The 15,673-nt window shown below is 40.9% G+C and overlaps 1 protein-coding gene across 1 annotated transcript; it reads left to right on the forward strand.

Annotated features, from left to right (window-relative positions):
• The first annotated feature begins 4,498 nt into the window (after window positions 1-4,498).
• Window positions 4,499-15,411, forward strand: LOC133549355 (zinc finger protein 501-like). The gene is made up of 3 exons (XM_061894698.1): window positions 4,499-4,795; window positions 8,475-8,789; window positions 13,573-15,411. Exons 1-3 carry the CDS (start codon window positions 4,744-4,746, stop codon window positions 14,760-14,762), a joined length of 1,557 nt encoding a protein of 518 aa, XP_061750682.1. The 5' UTR covers window positions 4,499-4,743; the 3' UTR covers window positions 14,763-15,411.
• Window positions 15,412-15,673: the final 262 nt, after the last annotated feature.

The raw sequence follows: 15,673 nt of genomic DNA on the forward strand, positions 1-15,673 counted from the left end.
CTGAGAGCGAATCCGTGCTAGTGCAATTTGCAGAGGAGGTCCTCCCAGAGAGAATCATGATTGGGTATCTAAGCTTCTATGTTAGAGCTTACGTGCCACCCCCAGTACGTTGTTTCAAGTGCCAACGCTATGGGCACATAGCTAGTGTGTGTCATGTTAAAATGAGATGTGGAAGGTGTGGAGGGGAGCATGAATATGGACAATGTGGAGAAAATGAACAGGTCAAGTGTTGTAATTGTGGCGGGAATCACACAGCAGCGTATGGGGGCTGCATCATAAGAAAACAGGCAACAGAAGTACAGCAAATCAGAGTTGAACGAAATATTACTTATGCAGAGGCAGTTAAAATAAGAAATCAAGAAAGTGCAGAACAGGACAGAAGTGAAAATAGTTCAAGAAATAAAAAACAAGAGGCAGCAAATACAGGAATTTCCATGGATAAACTAGTTGTATTCCTGGCTTATGTAATAAATTGTACAGAACAGGCTAGAAACAAGACTGAGAAAATCAAAATAATTGTCAAAGCAGCAGCAAAGTTTTTAAATTTAAAAGAATTATCCTGGGAACAGGTGCAAGGTGAGCTACAGAGAGTAGACGAGACCGAGTCATGTTACCACAATCCAACGCCATGTTAATTGTTCAGTGGAATGCCAGAAGTCTGATAGCAAACGGACAGGAATTAAAGGGATATATTAATAATATGAAAAATAAACCACATATAATATGTATTCAAGAAACATGGCTGAAGCCAAAATTAAACTTTATAATAAAAGGATATATAACGATACGTAAAGATAGGAATGATGGGCAAGGAGGAGGATGTGCCATATTTATTAAGGAAGATATGCATTATTCAATATTAAAAGTAAAACAAGAACTAGAGATAGTAGGAGTAGAAGTATGGAATAATAAAGAAAGATACAAAGTACTAAACTTCTATAATCCATGCAAGAAATTAGAAATTCACCAACTAGAAACAATAATGGAGCACTGGAGTGGCAATATTATTTGGTGTGGTGACTTTAATGCACATAGCACAATGTGGGGTGAAAGGGATGACTGGAATGGGGATACATTGGAAGCACTTTTGGAGGAAAAAGAACTGGTGTGTGTGAATGATGGGTCGGGAACAAGGTTAGATGTCGTCACGGGTAAAGAAACAGCAATAGATTTAACACTAGTGTCACAAGGGTTAGCAGGAAAGGTGGAGTGGGAAGTAAATAAATACAGCACAATGGGAAGTGATCACTATCCAATCGTCATTCACATAAACATAAATCATAGGACAGAAAGCACTAGGATAGAAGGAAGATGGAAGTATAATCATGGTGACTGGGAGAAATTTAGGGAAATTACCGACATAACTTTAAAGGAAGTAGATATAAATCAAGATATTGAACAATTAAATACAGATATTACAAAGTGCATAATAGAAGCAGCCGAACAGAGCATACCAAGGAATAGTATAGGGAGAAGAAGGAAGATAGTGCCGTGGTGGACACAAGAGTGCACAGATGCAATACAAGAACGGAATAGAGCATTTAGAATATTGAGAAGAACACATAATTTCCAAGACATGATCCAGTATAAAAGGCATCAAGCTAGAGTAAGGTATGTTATTAAAAAAACAAGAAAACACCATTGGAGAACTTTTTGTGAAACACTAAATAGAACTACTCCTTTAAGCCAAGTGTGGGGAATGATCAAGAGAATGTCAGGGCTCAGAAAAGAACATAAAAATCATGTGATGAAAGATGGAATGCGGAGTGTGGTAGGAAATAAAGAAAAAGCAGAACTTTTAGCAAAAACCTTTGTTAAAGTGCACAGTAATGATAATTTGAAAAATGTAGAAAAACAAAAGAGAGAAGAAACAATTAGTGTAAATATTGAGGAAATGAAGGAAGACAACGATAATAGTTTTATCAACACTGTGGATATGACATTTTCTTTGGATGAAATGGTTCGAATTTTAAAAAAAGTTAAAAATACGACGGCAGGGAAAGACCTGGTGAGTTATCAAATGATCAAAAATTTAGGTAGCATCGGCAAAGAAGTGGTCTTGAAATTATATAATAGGATATATGAAGAAGGAAAATTACCAGATGAGTGGAAAACCGCTGTAATAATTCCAATATGCAAGCCAGGGAAAGATCCGGAAGAGGCAGGAAATTATAGGCCGATTGCATTGACCTCAAATTTGGGCAAAGTAATGGAAAAAATGATTAATGAAAGATTAATATATTATTTAGAGTCAAAAGAAATTATAAAAAACTACCAAAGTGGTTTTCGCAAAGCAAGAAGCACAAATGACCCAGCAGTGCAGCTGGAAGAGGAAATTAGAAAGGGACAAATAAATAAAGAAAGTATAATTGCGGTATTTTTTGACATAGAGAAAGCGTATGATATGTTGTGGAAACAGGGGTTGCTGATGAAACTAAATAGGATTGGGATTAGAGGAAGAATGTACAGATGGATAAAAGACTTTTTAACAAGTAGAACATTATTAGTAAAGATAGAAAATGAATATAGTAGAGAATACAAAGTGGAAAATGGGACCCCACAAGGGAGTATAATAAGTCCAGTACTATTTTCCATCATGATAAATGAAGTATTTAGTGAAGTGGAAGGGTTAGTGGAGGTGGCATTGTTTGCTGATGATGGAGTGATGTGGAAGAGAGGTAGAAATACAAATTATATAGAAAAGAAGATTCAAAAAGCGGTAAATAATGTTCAAGACTGGGGGACGGCTTGGGGTTTAAGATTCTCTGTTGGAAAGACAAAAGTCATACATTTTACGAAGAGGAAAATACAAAACAAGCTCCAAATAAAACTCTATGGAGAAAACATAGAAGAGGTACAAGTTTTTAAATATTTAGGAATATGGTTTGATAAAAATATTAACTGGTCAACCCACATCAGCAAGATAATGGAGAAAAGTAAAAAGGTGTTAAATATAATGAGGGCTTTGAGGGGTAAAGATTGGGGGGCTGATAGGTTAACATTGAAAACAATATATATCACTTTAATTCGGTCTGTTATCGACTACGGATGCATTATTTATCAATCTGCTTCAAAAACTCTACTTGAGAAAATAGACCGGATCCAGTCGCAGGCGTTAAGATTATGTTGTGGAGCTACTAAATCTACTCCAGTGGCAGCATTACAAGTAGAAATGAATGAAAAACCTTTGGACATGAGGAGAGATCAACTCTCAGCAGTTTATTGGGCAAACTTAAAAGGATCCAAGCAAGGACATCCAACCCGTCAAGTGCTAATAAATTGCCAAGAAAAAGGGAAGAAAAAAATGAATAGTTTTGGGTGGATAATAGGAGATATATGTAAAAAAACACAAATTGACAATATTAAAGTGAGCCCTACAGTACCAATTCCTGCAATACCACCGTGGATGTATGAAAACCCAAAGGTAGACATGCAGTTACTGAAGAATAGACATTTAAATAGTTACCAAATAGAACAACGGATTGAGGAAATGTTTTTTGATAATATTATGATATACACAGATGCATCAAAAACTATAAATAGTAAAGTAGGAGCTGCTGCAGTTATCCCACAGAGAAATATAGTGTTGAATAAAAGAATTAGTGATAAACTATCTGTTTTTACGGGGGAATTGGTAGCAATTTATATGGCAGTTAACTGGATAGAGGAAAACAAAGCTAGGAAAGTAGTCGTGTGCTCGGACTCCAGCAGTGCATTGACGAGCATAAAAAACATAACATCAGAAACAAGACAAGATATAGTTTATGAAATAGTTCAGGCAATCTACAGAATAAATAAAGCGGGAGGTGTGGTAACATTTCTCTGGGTTCCTGCTCATGTAGGAGTTGAGGGAAATGAGTTAGCTGATAGATACGCAAAACAAGCAACCACTAAAACAGAAGTAAACATGGAGATGAAGCACAGTAAAGAAGAAGTGAAGAGCATAATTAAGATAGAACACAATAAAAAGTGGCAGGATAATTGGAATAAGGAAACAAAAGGTAGAGAGTTTTACAAAGTCCAGAGGAAAGTAGGTGTAATGAGAGGAGGGGGTAGAAATAGGAAGGAAGAAGACATTATGACTAGAATGAGATTAGGGCATACATATCTAAATAGTTCACTAAAATTGATAGGCAAACATACTACAGGGCTGTGTGATTTTTGCCACCAGATAGAAAATGTTGACCATGTCTTAATACAATGTAGGAAATATAATAGAGAAAGAGAAATACTGGAAAATAAGTTAGCAAAAGAAAATATTAGGTTAGAAGTGGGAGATATATTAGGATTGCATTCAGAAAACATAGGATATAAAGCAATATACACATATTTAAAAAACACTGGGTTAAGTAAAAGAATATAGAGTAGGGATCCACCTCGGTCCACACTCCATTACAGTAGGTGGCGGTAATGCACACCAGAAGGTTGCTTGCCAACCGCCATAAAAACAAAAGAAGAAGAAGAAGAAGAAGCGCGGCAGGAAGTTGTGTTTGCGCGTGCGCCTTGCAAATGAAACGCATGCGCAAACAGATCGTGACGACCAAGATGGCGGCTTGAGAGGCTGTTACTTTTCGGAGAAGTTAAATCTTTTCTCTAAAAGCAAACGTAGCTATACATTCCTCAACTATGTATTTTGTTATTAAAGTCCCAAAAGCAAAAGTGGAGTTTGGAGCGAAGGAGCGTGATCTGAAGTGAAGATCGAAGACTTGATAGAAGACGGACGACTGCTGCTATGCTAGCAAGATGGCTGAAAGACAATCACCAACGGAGAAAAGGATGAAAACTGCAGATAAAGGTAAAGAAGTTGAAGTTTCGCCATTTAAAAGCTGCTCGAAGTCCTGAAAAGAGCTTTGATGAGAAATGAGCTGACTTTGTTGAAGCAGGTAAACAAAGAGCCGCCATGATTGTTAGCTTGAAGAAGGCATCCATCCATTTACTACCGCTTATCTCCTTCGGGGAGATAAGCTACAATCTGGTGGAAGGCGGGGTACACCCTGGACAAGTCGCTGTGGAGTTCAAATCAGAGGAGATGAAAGAATGCAAAAGTCAAAATGAAGAAAGTATGATTAGTGTGAATGTCAAAATAATTGCCCACAGCTCAGGTTGGCTATGAGTTGTTTTTTCCCTTGGTCTCAGTCTGGACCCCCTCGGACCGATTTTTTTTTTGCCCCCCCACCCCTTCCCATTGTTTACCTGTAGCTCACCTTTTTTGTAAGGGGCGCCGGAAGTTGGCAGACCCGTCAGCGATCTTGTTCTGTCTCCCTGTAATGTTTGATCCTGTTCTGTCTCCCTGTAATGTTTGATCCTGTTCTGTCTCCCTTTAATGTTTGATCCTGTTCTGTCTCCCTGTAATGTTTGATCCTATTCTGTCTCCCTATAATGCATGATCTTGTTCTGTCACCCTGTAGTAGCTCGGTATAGCTCGGTTGGTTGAGCGGCCGTGTCAGCAACTTGAGGGTTGCAGGTTCGATCCCCGCTTCCGCCATCCTAGTCACTGCCGTTGTGTCCTTGGGCAAGACACTTTACCCACCTGCTCCCAGTGCCACCCACACTGGTTTAAATGTAACTTAGATATTGGGTTTCACTATGTAAAGCGCTTTGAGTCACTAGAGAAAAGCGCTATATAAATATAATTCACTTCATTTCACTTCACTAATGTTTGTCTGTCTCCCTGTAATGTTTGATCCTGTTCTGTCTCCCTGTAATGTTTGATCCTGTTCTGTCTCCCTGTAATGTTTGATCCTGTTCTGTCTCCCTGTAATGTTTGATCCTGTTCTGTCTTCCTGTAATGCTTGATCCTGTTCTGTCTCCCTGTAATGTTTGATCCTGTTCTGTCTCCAAGTAATGTTTGATCCTGTTCTGTCTCCCTGTAATGTTTGATCCTGTTCTGTCTCCCTGTAATGTTTGATCCTGTTCTGTCTCCCTGTAATGCTTGATCTTGTTCTGTCACCCTGTAATGTTTGATCCTGTTCTGTCTCCCTGTAATAATTGATCTTGTTCTGTCACCCTGTAATGTTTGATCCTGTTCTGTCTCCCTGTAATGCTTGATCCTGTTCTGTCTCCCTGTAATGTTTGAACCAGTTCTGTCTCCCTGTAATGTTTGAACCAGTTCTGTCTCCCTGTAATGTTTGATCCTGTTCTGTCTCCCTGTAATGCTTGATCCTGTTCTGTCTCCCTGTAATGCTTGATCCTGTTCTGTCTCCCTGTAATGCTTGATCCTTTTCTGTCTTCCTGTAATGTTTGATCCTGTTCTGTCTCCCTGTAATGTTTGATCCTGTTCTGTCTCCCTGTAATGTTTGATCCTGTTCTGTCTCCCTGTAATGTTTGATCCTGTTCTGTCTCCCTGTAATGTTTGTCTGATCTTCAATGAGATTTTGCTGAAATTGTCAATTTCCCCTCAGTGATTAATGAAGTGTTTCTGATTCTGATTCTCAGTGGCCATACCAGGAACTTGAGGGTTCCAGGTTCAATCCCCGCATCGGCCATTCTATTCACTGCCGTTGTGTCCTGGGGCAAGACACTTTACCCACCTGCTCCCAGTGCCACCCACACTGCTTTAAATGTAACTTAGATATCGGGTTTCACTAGGTAAAAGCGCTTTGAATCAATAGAGAAAAGGGCTATATAAATATAATTCACTTCTAGTGATAATGATTGATTGATACTTTTATTAGTAGATTGCACAGTACAGTACATATTCCGTACAATTGACCACTAAATGGTAACACCCCAATAAGTTTTTCAACTTGTTTAAGTCGGGGTCCACCTTCATCAATTCCTGGTACAAATATATACTATCAACATAATACAGTCATCACACAAGTTAATCATCATAGTATGTACATTGAATTATTTACATTATTTACAATCCGGGGGGTGGGATGAGGAGCTTTGGTTGATATCAGTACTTCAGTCATCAACAATTGCATCAACAGAGAAATGTGGACATTGAAACAGTGTAGGTCTTACTTAGTAGGATATGTACAGCCAGCAGAGAACATAGTGAGTTCACATAGCATAAGAACAAGTATATACATTAGAAGTACATTTCAGTTGTTTATAATCCGGGGAGATGGGATGTGAATGGAGGAGGGTATTAGTAAAGTGTTGAAGTTGCCTGGAGGTGTTGTTTTAGAGCGGTTTTGAAGGAATATAGAGATGCACTTACTTTTATACCTGTTGGGAGTGCATTCCACATTGATGTGGCATAGAAAGAGAATGAGTTAAGACCTTTGTTAGATCGGAATCTGGGTTTAACGTGGTTTGTGGAGCTCCCCCTGGTGTTGTGGTTATGGCGGTTAAGGAAGTAGTTTGACATGTACTTCGGTATCAAGGAGGTGTAGCAGATTTTATAGACTAGGCTCAGTGCAAGTTGTTTGACTCTGTCCTCCACCCTGAGCCAGCCCACTTTGGAGAAGTGGGTTGGAGTGAGGTGTGATCTGGGGTGGAGGTTTAAAAGTAACTGGACAAGCTTATTCTGGGATGTTTGGAGTCTAGATTTGAGGGTTTTGGAGGTGCTGGGGTAAATAATATATAAATAATATCTTGTTTTGTTGGCAATGTCTCACGTGTTTGAAGGACATCTGCTTTGGTAGTTGTGGTTATTTTGGTCGTCCGAAATAAAGGAAAATATCAGGATTGTTGTGTTTTGTGGATATAGTAATGATATATTTTTATTTGCTGGCTCACAAGGTCGATCACCATGTCTAAATTGTTGTATTTGGACATTCTATTCTTACGTCACCACATAAAGTTAAAGTAGCAATGATTGTCAGAGACACACTAGGTGTGGTGACATTTGTCCTCTGCATTTCACCCATAAATGATAAATGGGTTGTACTTGTATAGCGCTTTTCTACCTTCAAGGTACTCAAAGCTCTTTGACACTACTTCCACATTCACACACACATTCACACACTGATGGAGGGAGCTGCCATGCAAGGCGCTAACCAGCACCCATCAGGAGCAAGGGTGAAGTGTCTTGCTCAGGACACAACGGACGTGACGAGGTTGGTACTAGGTGGGATTTGAACCCGGGACCCTCGGGTTGCGCACGGCCACTCTCCCACTTGTTCGCCCACTGGGAGGTGAGGGCAGCAGTGAGCTGCAGCGGTTGCCGCGCCCGGGAATCCTTTTTGGTGATTTAACCCCCAATTCCAACCTTTTATGCTGAGTACCAAGCAGGGAGGTAATACACCCCCTTCTTTAGGAAGACACTACTTGACATATCCGCTTGACATACATCTTAATAACTATCAGATTATTAAGATGTTTGGAAGTGTTGTGGAGCTGAAATATTTTTTTGTACATTTAAAATATACACAATGATCCATCATTCTGGCAAGACACTAAATGAATGTCCATGAAACACTACACACACATGCAGTACATAGAAGAAAGTGTGTAGGAAGTTCTAGGAGAAACCTCTCATGGATCATGTCTGAACTAAAACTGTGTCTGTTTGTGTCCTGCAGACGTCCAGCAGCTGACTGGTCATCCAGAAGGACTTCTCCCCCAGTCGCCGCTGAGGATCTCCACTTTGAAGCAGGAGGATCCAGAGCCCCCCTACATTAAAGAGGAAGAGGAGGAACTCTGGATCACTCGGGAGGGAGAGTGTCTTCTAGGACGAGAGGAAGCTGATCTCACCAAGTTGCCGCTGACTGTCGTCTCTGTGAAGACTGAAGACGATGAAGAGAAACCACAACCAGACCACCTCTCAGCGCCACGATCAGACAGTGAGGCTGAAGACAAAGTTCAAGAACCTTTGAGCAGCGATACAGACGCAGAAGGTGATATGAGGACTCACACTGACAACAGACACTCTGAGTACTCTAAAAATAAATCGATAGAAAACACATTTGAGGTGCTTAGTTTGCGCAAAAAAATTGTACGGATTGATCCATCATTCTGGCAAGGCACTAAACGAATGGCCATGAAACACCACACACACACAAACACACTATTTTGATAGTCGCCTAGTCATCGACTATCTTAAAAATCCTCTAAAGGCGTAGTGGCCACATGCGTGGACAGCACCTTTTTAGCTCTTATTTCCAAAATTGTGTACACTACTGAATTGGGGTCTTATGGCCGCTTATGTGGACACTTATACTGCCGTCTGGTGGTGTCAGAAGAGTATTACATACAATGGAATTTGGGGGGAAAATGTGTGAAAATAAGGGCTTCGCGGTGGAAGAGGGGTTAGTGCAGGGGTGTCAAACTCAAATACAGAGGTGGCCAAAATTTAAAACTGAACAAAGCCGCGGGCCAAGGTTGAACAAATTAACCTTTTAATAGGGACCCAAACAAGTTTTGCAATGAATATTGAACAATTAAAGCTCATATACAGTAAGTTCATAGTGACGTGCAAAATCGAGCTTCAAATAATAATAATAATAATTAAAAAATATCAATGGCTTTTCAAATACATTTTGAATACAAATGTAATGCCTCTTTTCTAATTGCAGCCTTCTGAGGTAAATATCAAAATGTATTGTAGTGTCCCGAAAGAGTTAGTGCTGCAAGGGATTCTGGGTATTTGTTTTGTTGTGTTTATGTTATGTTACAGCGCGGATGTTCTCCAGAAATGTGTTTGTCTTTCCTGTTTGGTGTGAATTCACAGTGTGGCGCATATTTGTAACAGTGTTAAAGTTGTTTATACGGCCACCCTCAGTGTGACCTGTATGGCTGTTGACCAAGTATGCGTTGCATTCACTTATGTGTGTGTAATAACCGCATATATTATGCGAGCGGGCCTGCACGCTGTTTGTATGGAGGAAATGCGGATGTGACGACAGGTTGTAGAAAACGCTAAAGGCAGTGCCTTTAAGGCACGCCCTCAATATTGTTGTCCTGGTGAAAATCTGGTGAATGCTTGCCCCGGGAGATTTTCGGGAGGGGCACTGAACTTCGGGAGGATTGGCAAGTGTGAGAAATTGCGGTGTTACAGCCGCACCGTTGCTGTGTACTAACGGCGGGACAGCTGTAATGTTAACTGGATATCGCCTCAAGGGCCAAATTAAATCACACGGTGGGCCAAATTTGGCCCGCGGGCCAGAGTTTGACACCCATGGGTTAGTGCATCTGCCTCACAATACGAAGGTCCTCAGTAGTCAGGGTTCAATCCCGGGCTAGGGATCATTCTGCGTGGAGTTTGCATGTCCTCCCCGTGAATGCGTGGGGTTCCCTCCGGCTTCCTCCCACTTCCAAAGACATGCACCTGGGGATAGGTTAATTGGCAACACTAAATTGGCCCTAGTGTGTGAGTGTGACTTGTCCAGAGTGTACCCCGCCTTCCGTCCGATTGTAGCTGAGATAGGCACCAGCGATCCCAAAGGGGAATAAGCAGTAGGAAATGGATGGATGGAAGTGTAAAAATAAGAATTAGCATGTCACTCAACATGAAGGACACGTTTGTGTACTTATGGACTAAGTACATCATATCAAAAATGAGTCTTAGTTTTTATTCTAATTAGGGTTCAATAAGCCTGAATAGCAAAGAGAAATAAAAAAGTGTGTAAACAAACAGCTTGGGCTTTAAGAGTAAAGGGGAACTGCAATTTTTGGGGGGGGATTTTTGCTCACGATCCTTATGATACAAGAACATGCGTTTTTTTTGCTTCTCCAAAGAATGCAAAAAGAATGGTAGTAAAATACGGCTAGCAATACATCTTAGGGGAGCAATCCACACTGCCTCGAAACCCTCCAGAAATGCATTCAAAGACCGCCATCGATACTTTATTCGTGTGCAACAACCTGTTTAATAACCAAGCTCAAAATCCTGTTATTGTAAGAGCAAATACTGAGGAACTATTTTTCTAGCGTAGTAACACATCGCCTTGCCTTGAGCATTAGCTAGAAGTTTTTTTGGGAGTTTGTAGTGCACAACACAGATTAGTGATCAGACACTAATCTGAACTGAGTGAAAAACATGAACAATCATTACAGTATCTGTAAAGTATTTCATGTTTTGTTTGTACACAGCTAGCTCGAAAGTGTATGTACTGCAGTTGTACTAAAATGCATGACGTGCTGCGTGCATCGTGATCAATAGTAGTCCATGATCTTTTGTCCGTTTAGTCCAGCCGGCCGGAGAAGTTTCCAGTTGATCTTGGGTACAGAAGGTGGGGGAAAAAAGTTTCTGCCACTGTTGGGTTTAAAAAATGATGACCGAGGTCTGTAATTTTCATCATAGGTACACTTCAACTGTGAGAGACAGAATGTGGAAAAAAAATCCAGGAATTCACATTGTAGGAATTTTAAATAATTTATTTGTAAATTATGGAGGAAAATAAGTATTTGGTCAATAACAAAAATTCAACTCAATGCTTTGTAATATAACCTTTGTTGGCAATAACAGAGATCAAACAATTACTATAGGTCTTTACCAGGTTTGCACACACAGTAGCTGGTATTTTGGCCCATTCCTCCATGCAGATCTTCTCGAGAGCAGTGATGTTTTGGGGCTGTCGCCGAGCAACACGGACTTTCAACTCCCTCCACAGATTTTCTATGGGGTTGAGATCTGGAGACTGGCTAGGCCACTCCAGGACTTTCAAATGCTTCTTACGGAGCCACTCCTTTGTTGACCGGGGGGTGTTTTTGGGATCAATGTCATGCTGGAAGACCCAACCACGTTTCATCTTCAAAGCTCTCACTGATGGAAGGAGGTTTTGGCTCAAAATCTCACGATACATGGCCCCATTCATCCTTTCCTTAACACAGATCAGTCGGTCCTGTCTCCTTAGCAGAAAAACAGCACCAAAGCATGATATTTCCACCCCCATGCTTCACAGTAGGTATGGTGTTCTTGGGATGCAACTCAGTATTCTTCTTCCTCCAAACACGACGAGTTGAGTTTATACCAAAAAGTTCTATTTTGGTTTCATCTGACCACATGACTTTCTCCCAATCCTCTGCTGTATCATCCATGTGCTCTCTGGCAAACTTAAGACGGGCCTGGAGATGCACTGGCTTAAGCAGGGGGACACGTCTGGCACTGCAGGATTTGATTCCCTGTCGGCGTAGTGTGTTACTGATTGTAACCTTTGTTACTTTGGTCCCACCTCTCTGCAGGTCATTCACCAGGTCCTTCCGTGTGGTTCTGGGATTTTTGCTCACCGTTCTCATGAACATTTTGACCCCACGGGATGAGATCTTGTGTGGAGCCCCAGATCGAGGGAGATTATCAGTGGTCTTGTATGTCTTCCATTTTCTGATAATTGCTCCCACAGTTGATTTTTTTCACACCAAGCTGCTTGCCTATTGTAGATTCACCCTTCCCAGTCTGGTACAGGTCTACAATTGTTTTCCTGGTGTCCTTCGTCAGTTCTTTGGTCTTGGCCATAGTGGAGTTTGGAGTCTGACTGTTTGAGGCTATGGACAGGTCTCTTTTAATAATAATAATAATAATAATGGATTAGATGTATATCGCGCTTTTCTATTACTAGATACTCAAAGCGCTCACAGAGAGGTGGGAACCCATCATTCATTCACACCTAGTGGTGGTAAGCTACATCTGTAGCCACAGCTGCCCTGGGGTAGACTGACGGAAGCGTGGCTGCCAGTTTGCGCCTACGGCCCCTCCGACCACCACCTACCATTCATTCATCATTCATTCACCAGTGTGAGCGGCACTGGGGGCAAAGGGTGAAGTGTCTTGCCCAAGGACACAACGGCAGCAAATTGGATGTCAATAGGTGGGAAGCGAACCTGCAACCTTCAGGTTTCTGGCACGGCCGCTCTACCCACTACGCCATGCCGCCCCTTTTATACAGATAACGAGTTCAAACAGGTGCCATTAATACAGGTGATGAGTGGAGGACAGAAGAGCTTCTTAAAGAATAAGTTACAGGTCTGTCAGAGCCAGAGATCTTCCTTGTTTGAAGTGACCAAATACTTCTTTTCCACCATAATTTACAAATAAATTCTTTAAAAATCCTGGATTTTTTTTTCACATTCTGTCTCTCACAGTCGAAGTGTAGCAATGATGAAAATTACTGACCTCTGTCATCATTTTAAGTGGGAGAACTTGCACAATCGGTGGCTGACTAAATACTTTTTTGCCCCACTGTACAATAAGCCCGTGGCTTCATGCTCGATCAGCTTCTATAGCCAGCAGTTCATCCTCTGTATGTTCAGCTTCAAAAAAGATTAAGTCCTGAATCCTCATTTGTCTGAAGGATTAGCAAACACAAGTTTGTTGCTGGAAGTAGGAAGTGCGTTGCTATGAGCGATGAAGTCAGTGCGCCGAGGAAAATGAGTCCCGGTATTGATTAAAATGACCAAATTACGGTACATATCGTACATATTATATATTAGACTTAGACTTCCTTTTTATTGTCATTCAAATTTGAAGATTACAGTACAGATAAGAACACAATTTTGTTGCATTTGCTCGTGGTAGTGCAGGATAAAAAATCAAATATATCAGTCTGCGGCAAATTTTATTGTAGATATTTGTCGACGGATCGTCGCTCACCTGACATACATCACATAGAAGAAAGCGTGTGGAGTTCAAGGCTAAACATCTCATGGATCATGTCTAAACTAAAGTGTGTTTGCGTTCCGCAGACATTGGTCATCCAGAAGAACTTCTACCCCAGTCGCCGGGGTGGATCTCTGCTCCGAAGCAGGAGGCTTCACAGCCCCCCAACTTTGATGAGGAAAGGGAGGATCTTTGGATCACTCGGGAGGGAGGTGATCTCGTCAAGTTGCCACTGCCTGTTTTCTCTGTGAAGACTGAAGATGATGAAGAGAAACCACTACCGGATAACCTCTTAGCTCCACTATCAGATAGTGAGACTGAAGACGAGGTTGAAGTCACTTTGAGCAGCGATACAGATTCTGAAGTTGATATGAGGACTCACACTGACAACAAACACTCTAAATGCGCTAAAAAGAACAGAGATAAGACACGTTTAAGGTGCTCAGTTTGTGCAAAAAGATTTTCTAAAAAGAGCCATTTGACTGACCACATGAGAACACATACCGGAGAAAAGCCATTTAATTGCTCCGTTTGCAATAAAAGCTGTTCTCTAAAGGGCAATCTGACTCAACACATGAGAATGCACACAGGAGAAAGACCATTCAATTGTTCAGTTTGTGGGAAACGCTTTCCTCTAAAGACCCATTTGACTCAACACCTGAGAACGCACACAGGAGAGAAACCGTTCACGTGTTCAGTCTGTGGTAAACACTTTAAAGTAAAGGGCAGTTTGACTCAACACATGAGAAAACACACTGGAGAAAATCCATTTCATTGTTCAGTTTGTGGTAAAAACTTTTCTAAAAAGGGCAGTTTCACGCAACACATGAGAACACACACCGGAGAAAAACCATTTGATTGTTCTAAGTGCAGTAAAAACTTCCATACGCGACGAGGTTTGACGCTACACATAATGAAACACACCGGACAAAATCCATTTAGTTGTTCAATCTGTGGTACGAGCTTTTTTCAAAAGAGCCAAATGATGCAACACATAAGAACGCACACCGGAGAAAAACCATTTAATTGTGTGGTTTGTGAGAAAAGCTTTTCTCAAAAGGGCAGTTTGACCAAACACAGCAGACTACACACAGAAGCGAAACCTTTTTGTTGCTCAGCTTGCGGGAAAAGCTTTTTTACCAAACAAGGTTTGACTCGACACAAAAGAACTCACACGGGAGAAAAACAATTCAAGTGTTCAGTCTGTCCAGCGAGCTATAGTCGCCAGAGTCATTTGTCCTATCACATGAGAACACACAGCAGTAACAACGTATAATTGTTCAGTTTGCGCTCAAATATTCCCTCTTCATGCAAACAGGAGAAGACACAAAAGAACACATCCATCCATTTTCAACCGCTTGTCCCTTTCGGACTATCTCAGCTGCATTCGGGCGGAAAAAACAAGGTTGTGGTTAAGCTATATGTATTTACAAGTGGGTCCACAGATGGAGCATTAATCTATGAAAGACATGTTGGACTTTTTCATGCATTAATAAGTCAGCTATTTAGTGGCTGTAAACAAGTGCTCTATGATACTGTTTGCTTGTACTGTCAGGTCTTATAAGATATACAACATATAAGCCAAATATTATGCTGTCATCTATGAATCATGTATGCCGTTGTTTTAATAGTGTAAAGTTAATGTTTTGTATTAATGTTTAGTTAGTCTTAGTTTCCATGAGCTTCAAGAGGTAGTCACCTGAAATGGTCTTTACTTCCCAGGTGTGCTTGAAGCTCATGGAAAGAATGCCAAGAGTGTGCAAAGAGTGGCTATTTTGAAGAAACTAGAATATAAAACATGTTTTCAGTTATTTCACCTTTTTTTTTTGTTAAATACATAACTCCACATGTGTTCATTCATACTTTTGATGTGACAACCTACAATGGAAATAGTAATGAAAATAAAGAAACCATATTGATGAGAAGGTGTGTCCAATATCAATCAATCAATCAATGTTTACTTATATAGCCCTAAATCACTAGTGTCTCAAAGGGCTGCACAAACCACTACGACATCCTCGGTAGGCCCACATAAGGGCAAGGAAAACTTACACCCAGTGGGACGTCGGTGACAATGATGACTATGAGAACCTTGAAGAGGAAGAAAGCAATGGATGTCGAGCGGGTCTAACATGATACTGTGAAAGTTCAATCCATAATGGATCCAACACGGACGCGAGAGTCCAG

The sequence above is a fragment of the Nerophis ophidion genome, linkage group LG01 (genome assembly GCF_033978795.1).
Source record: "Nerophis ophidion isolate RoL-2023_Sa linkage group LG01, RoL_Noph_v1.0, whole genome shotgun sequence".
Taxonomy (NCBI): Eukaryota; Metazoa; Chordata; class Actinopteri; order Syngnathiformes; family Syngnathidae; genus Nerophis; species Nerophis ophidion.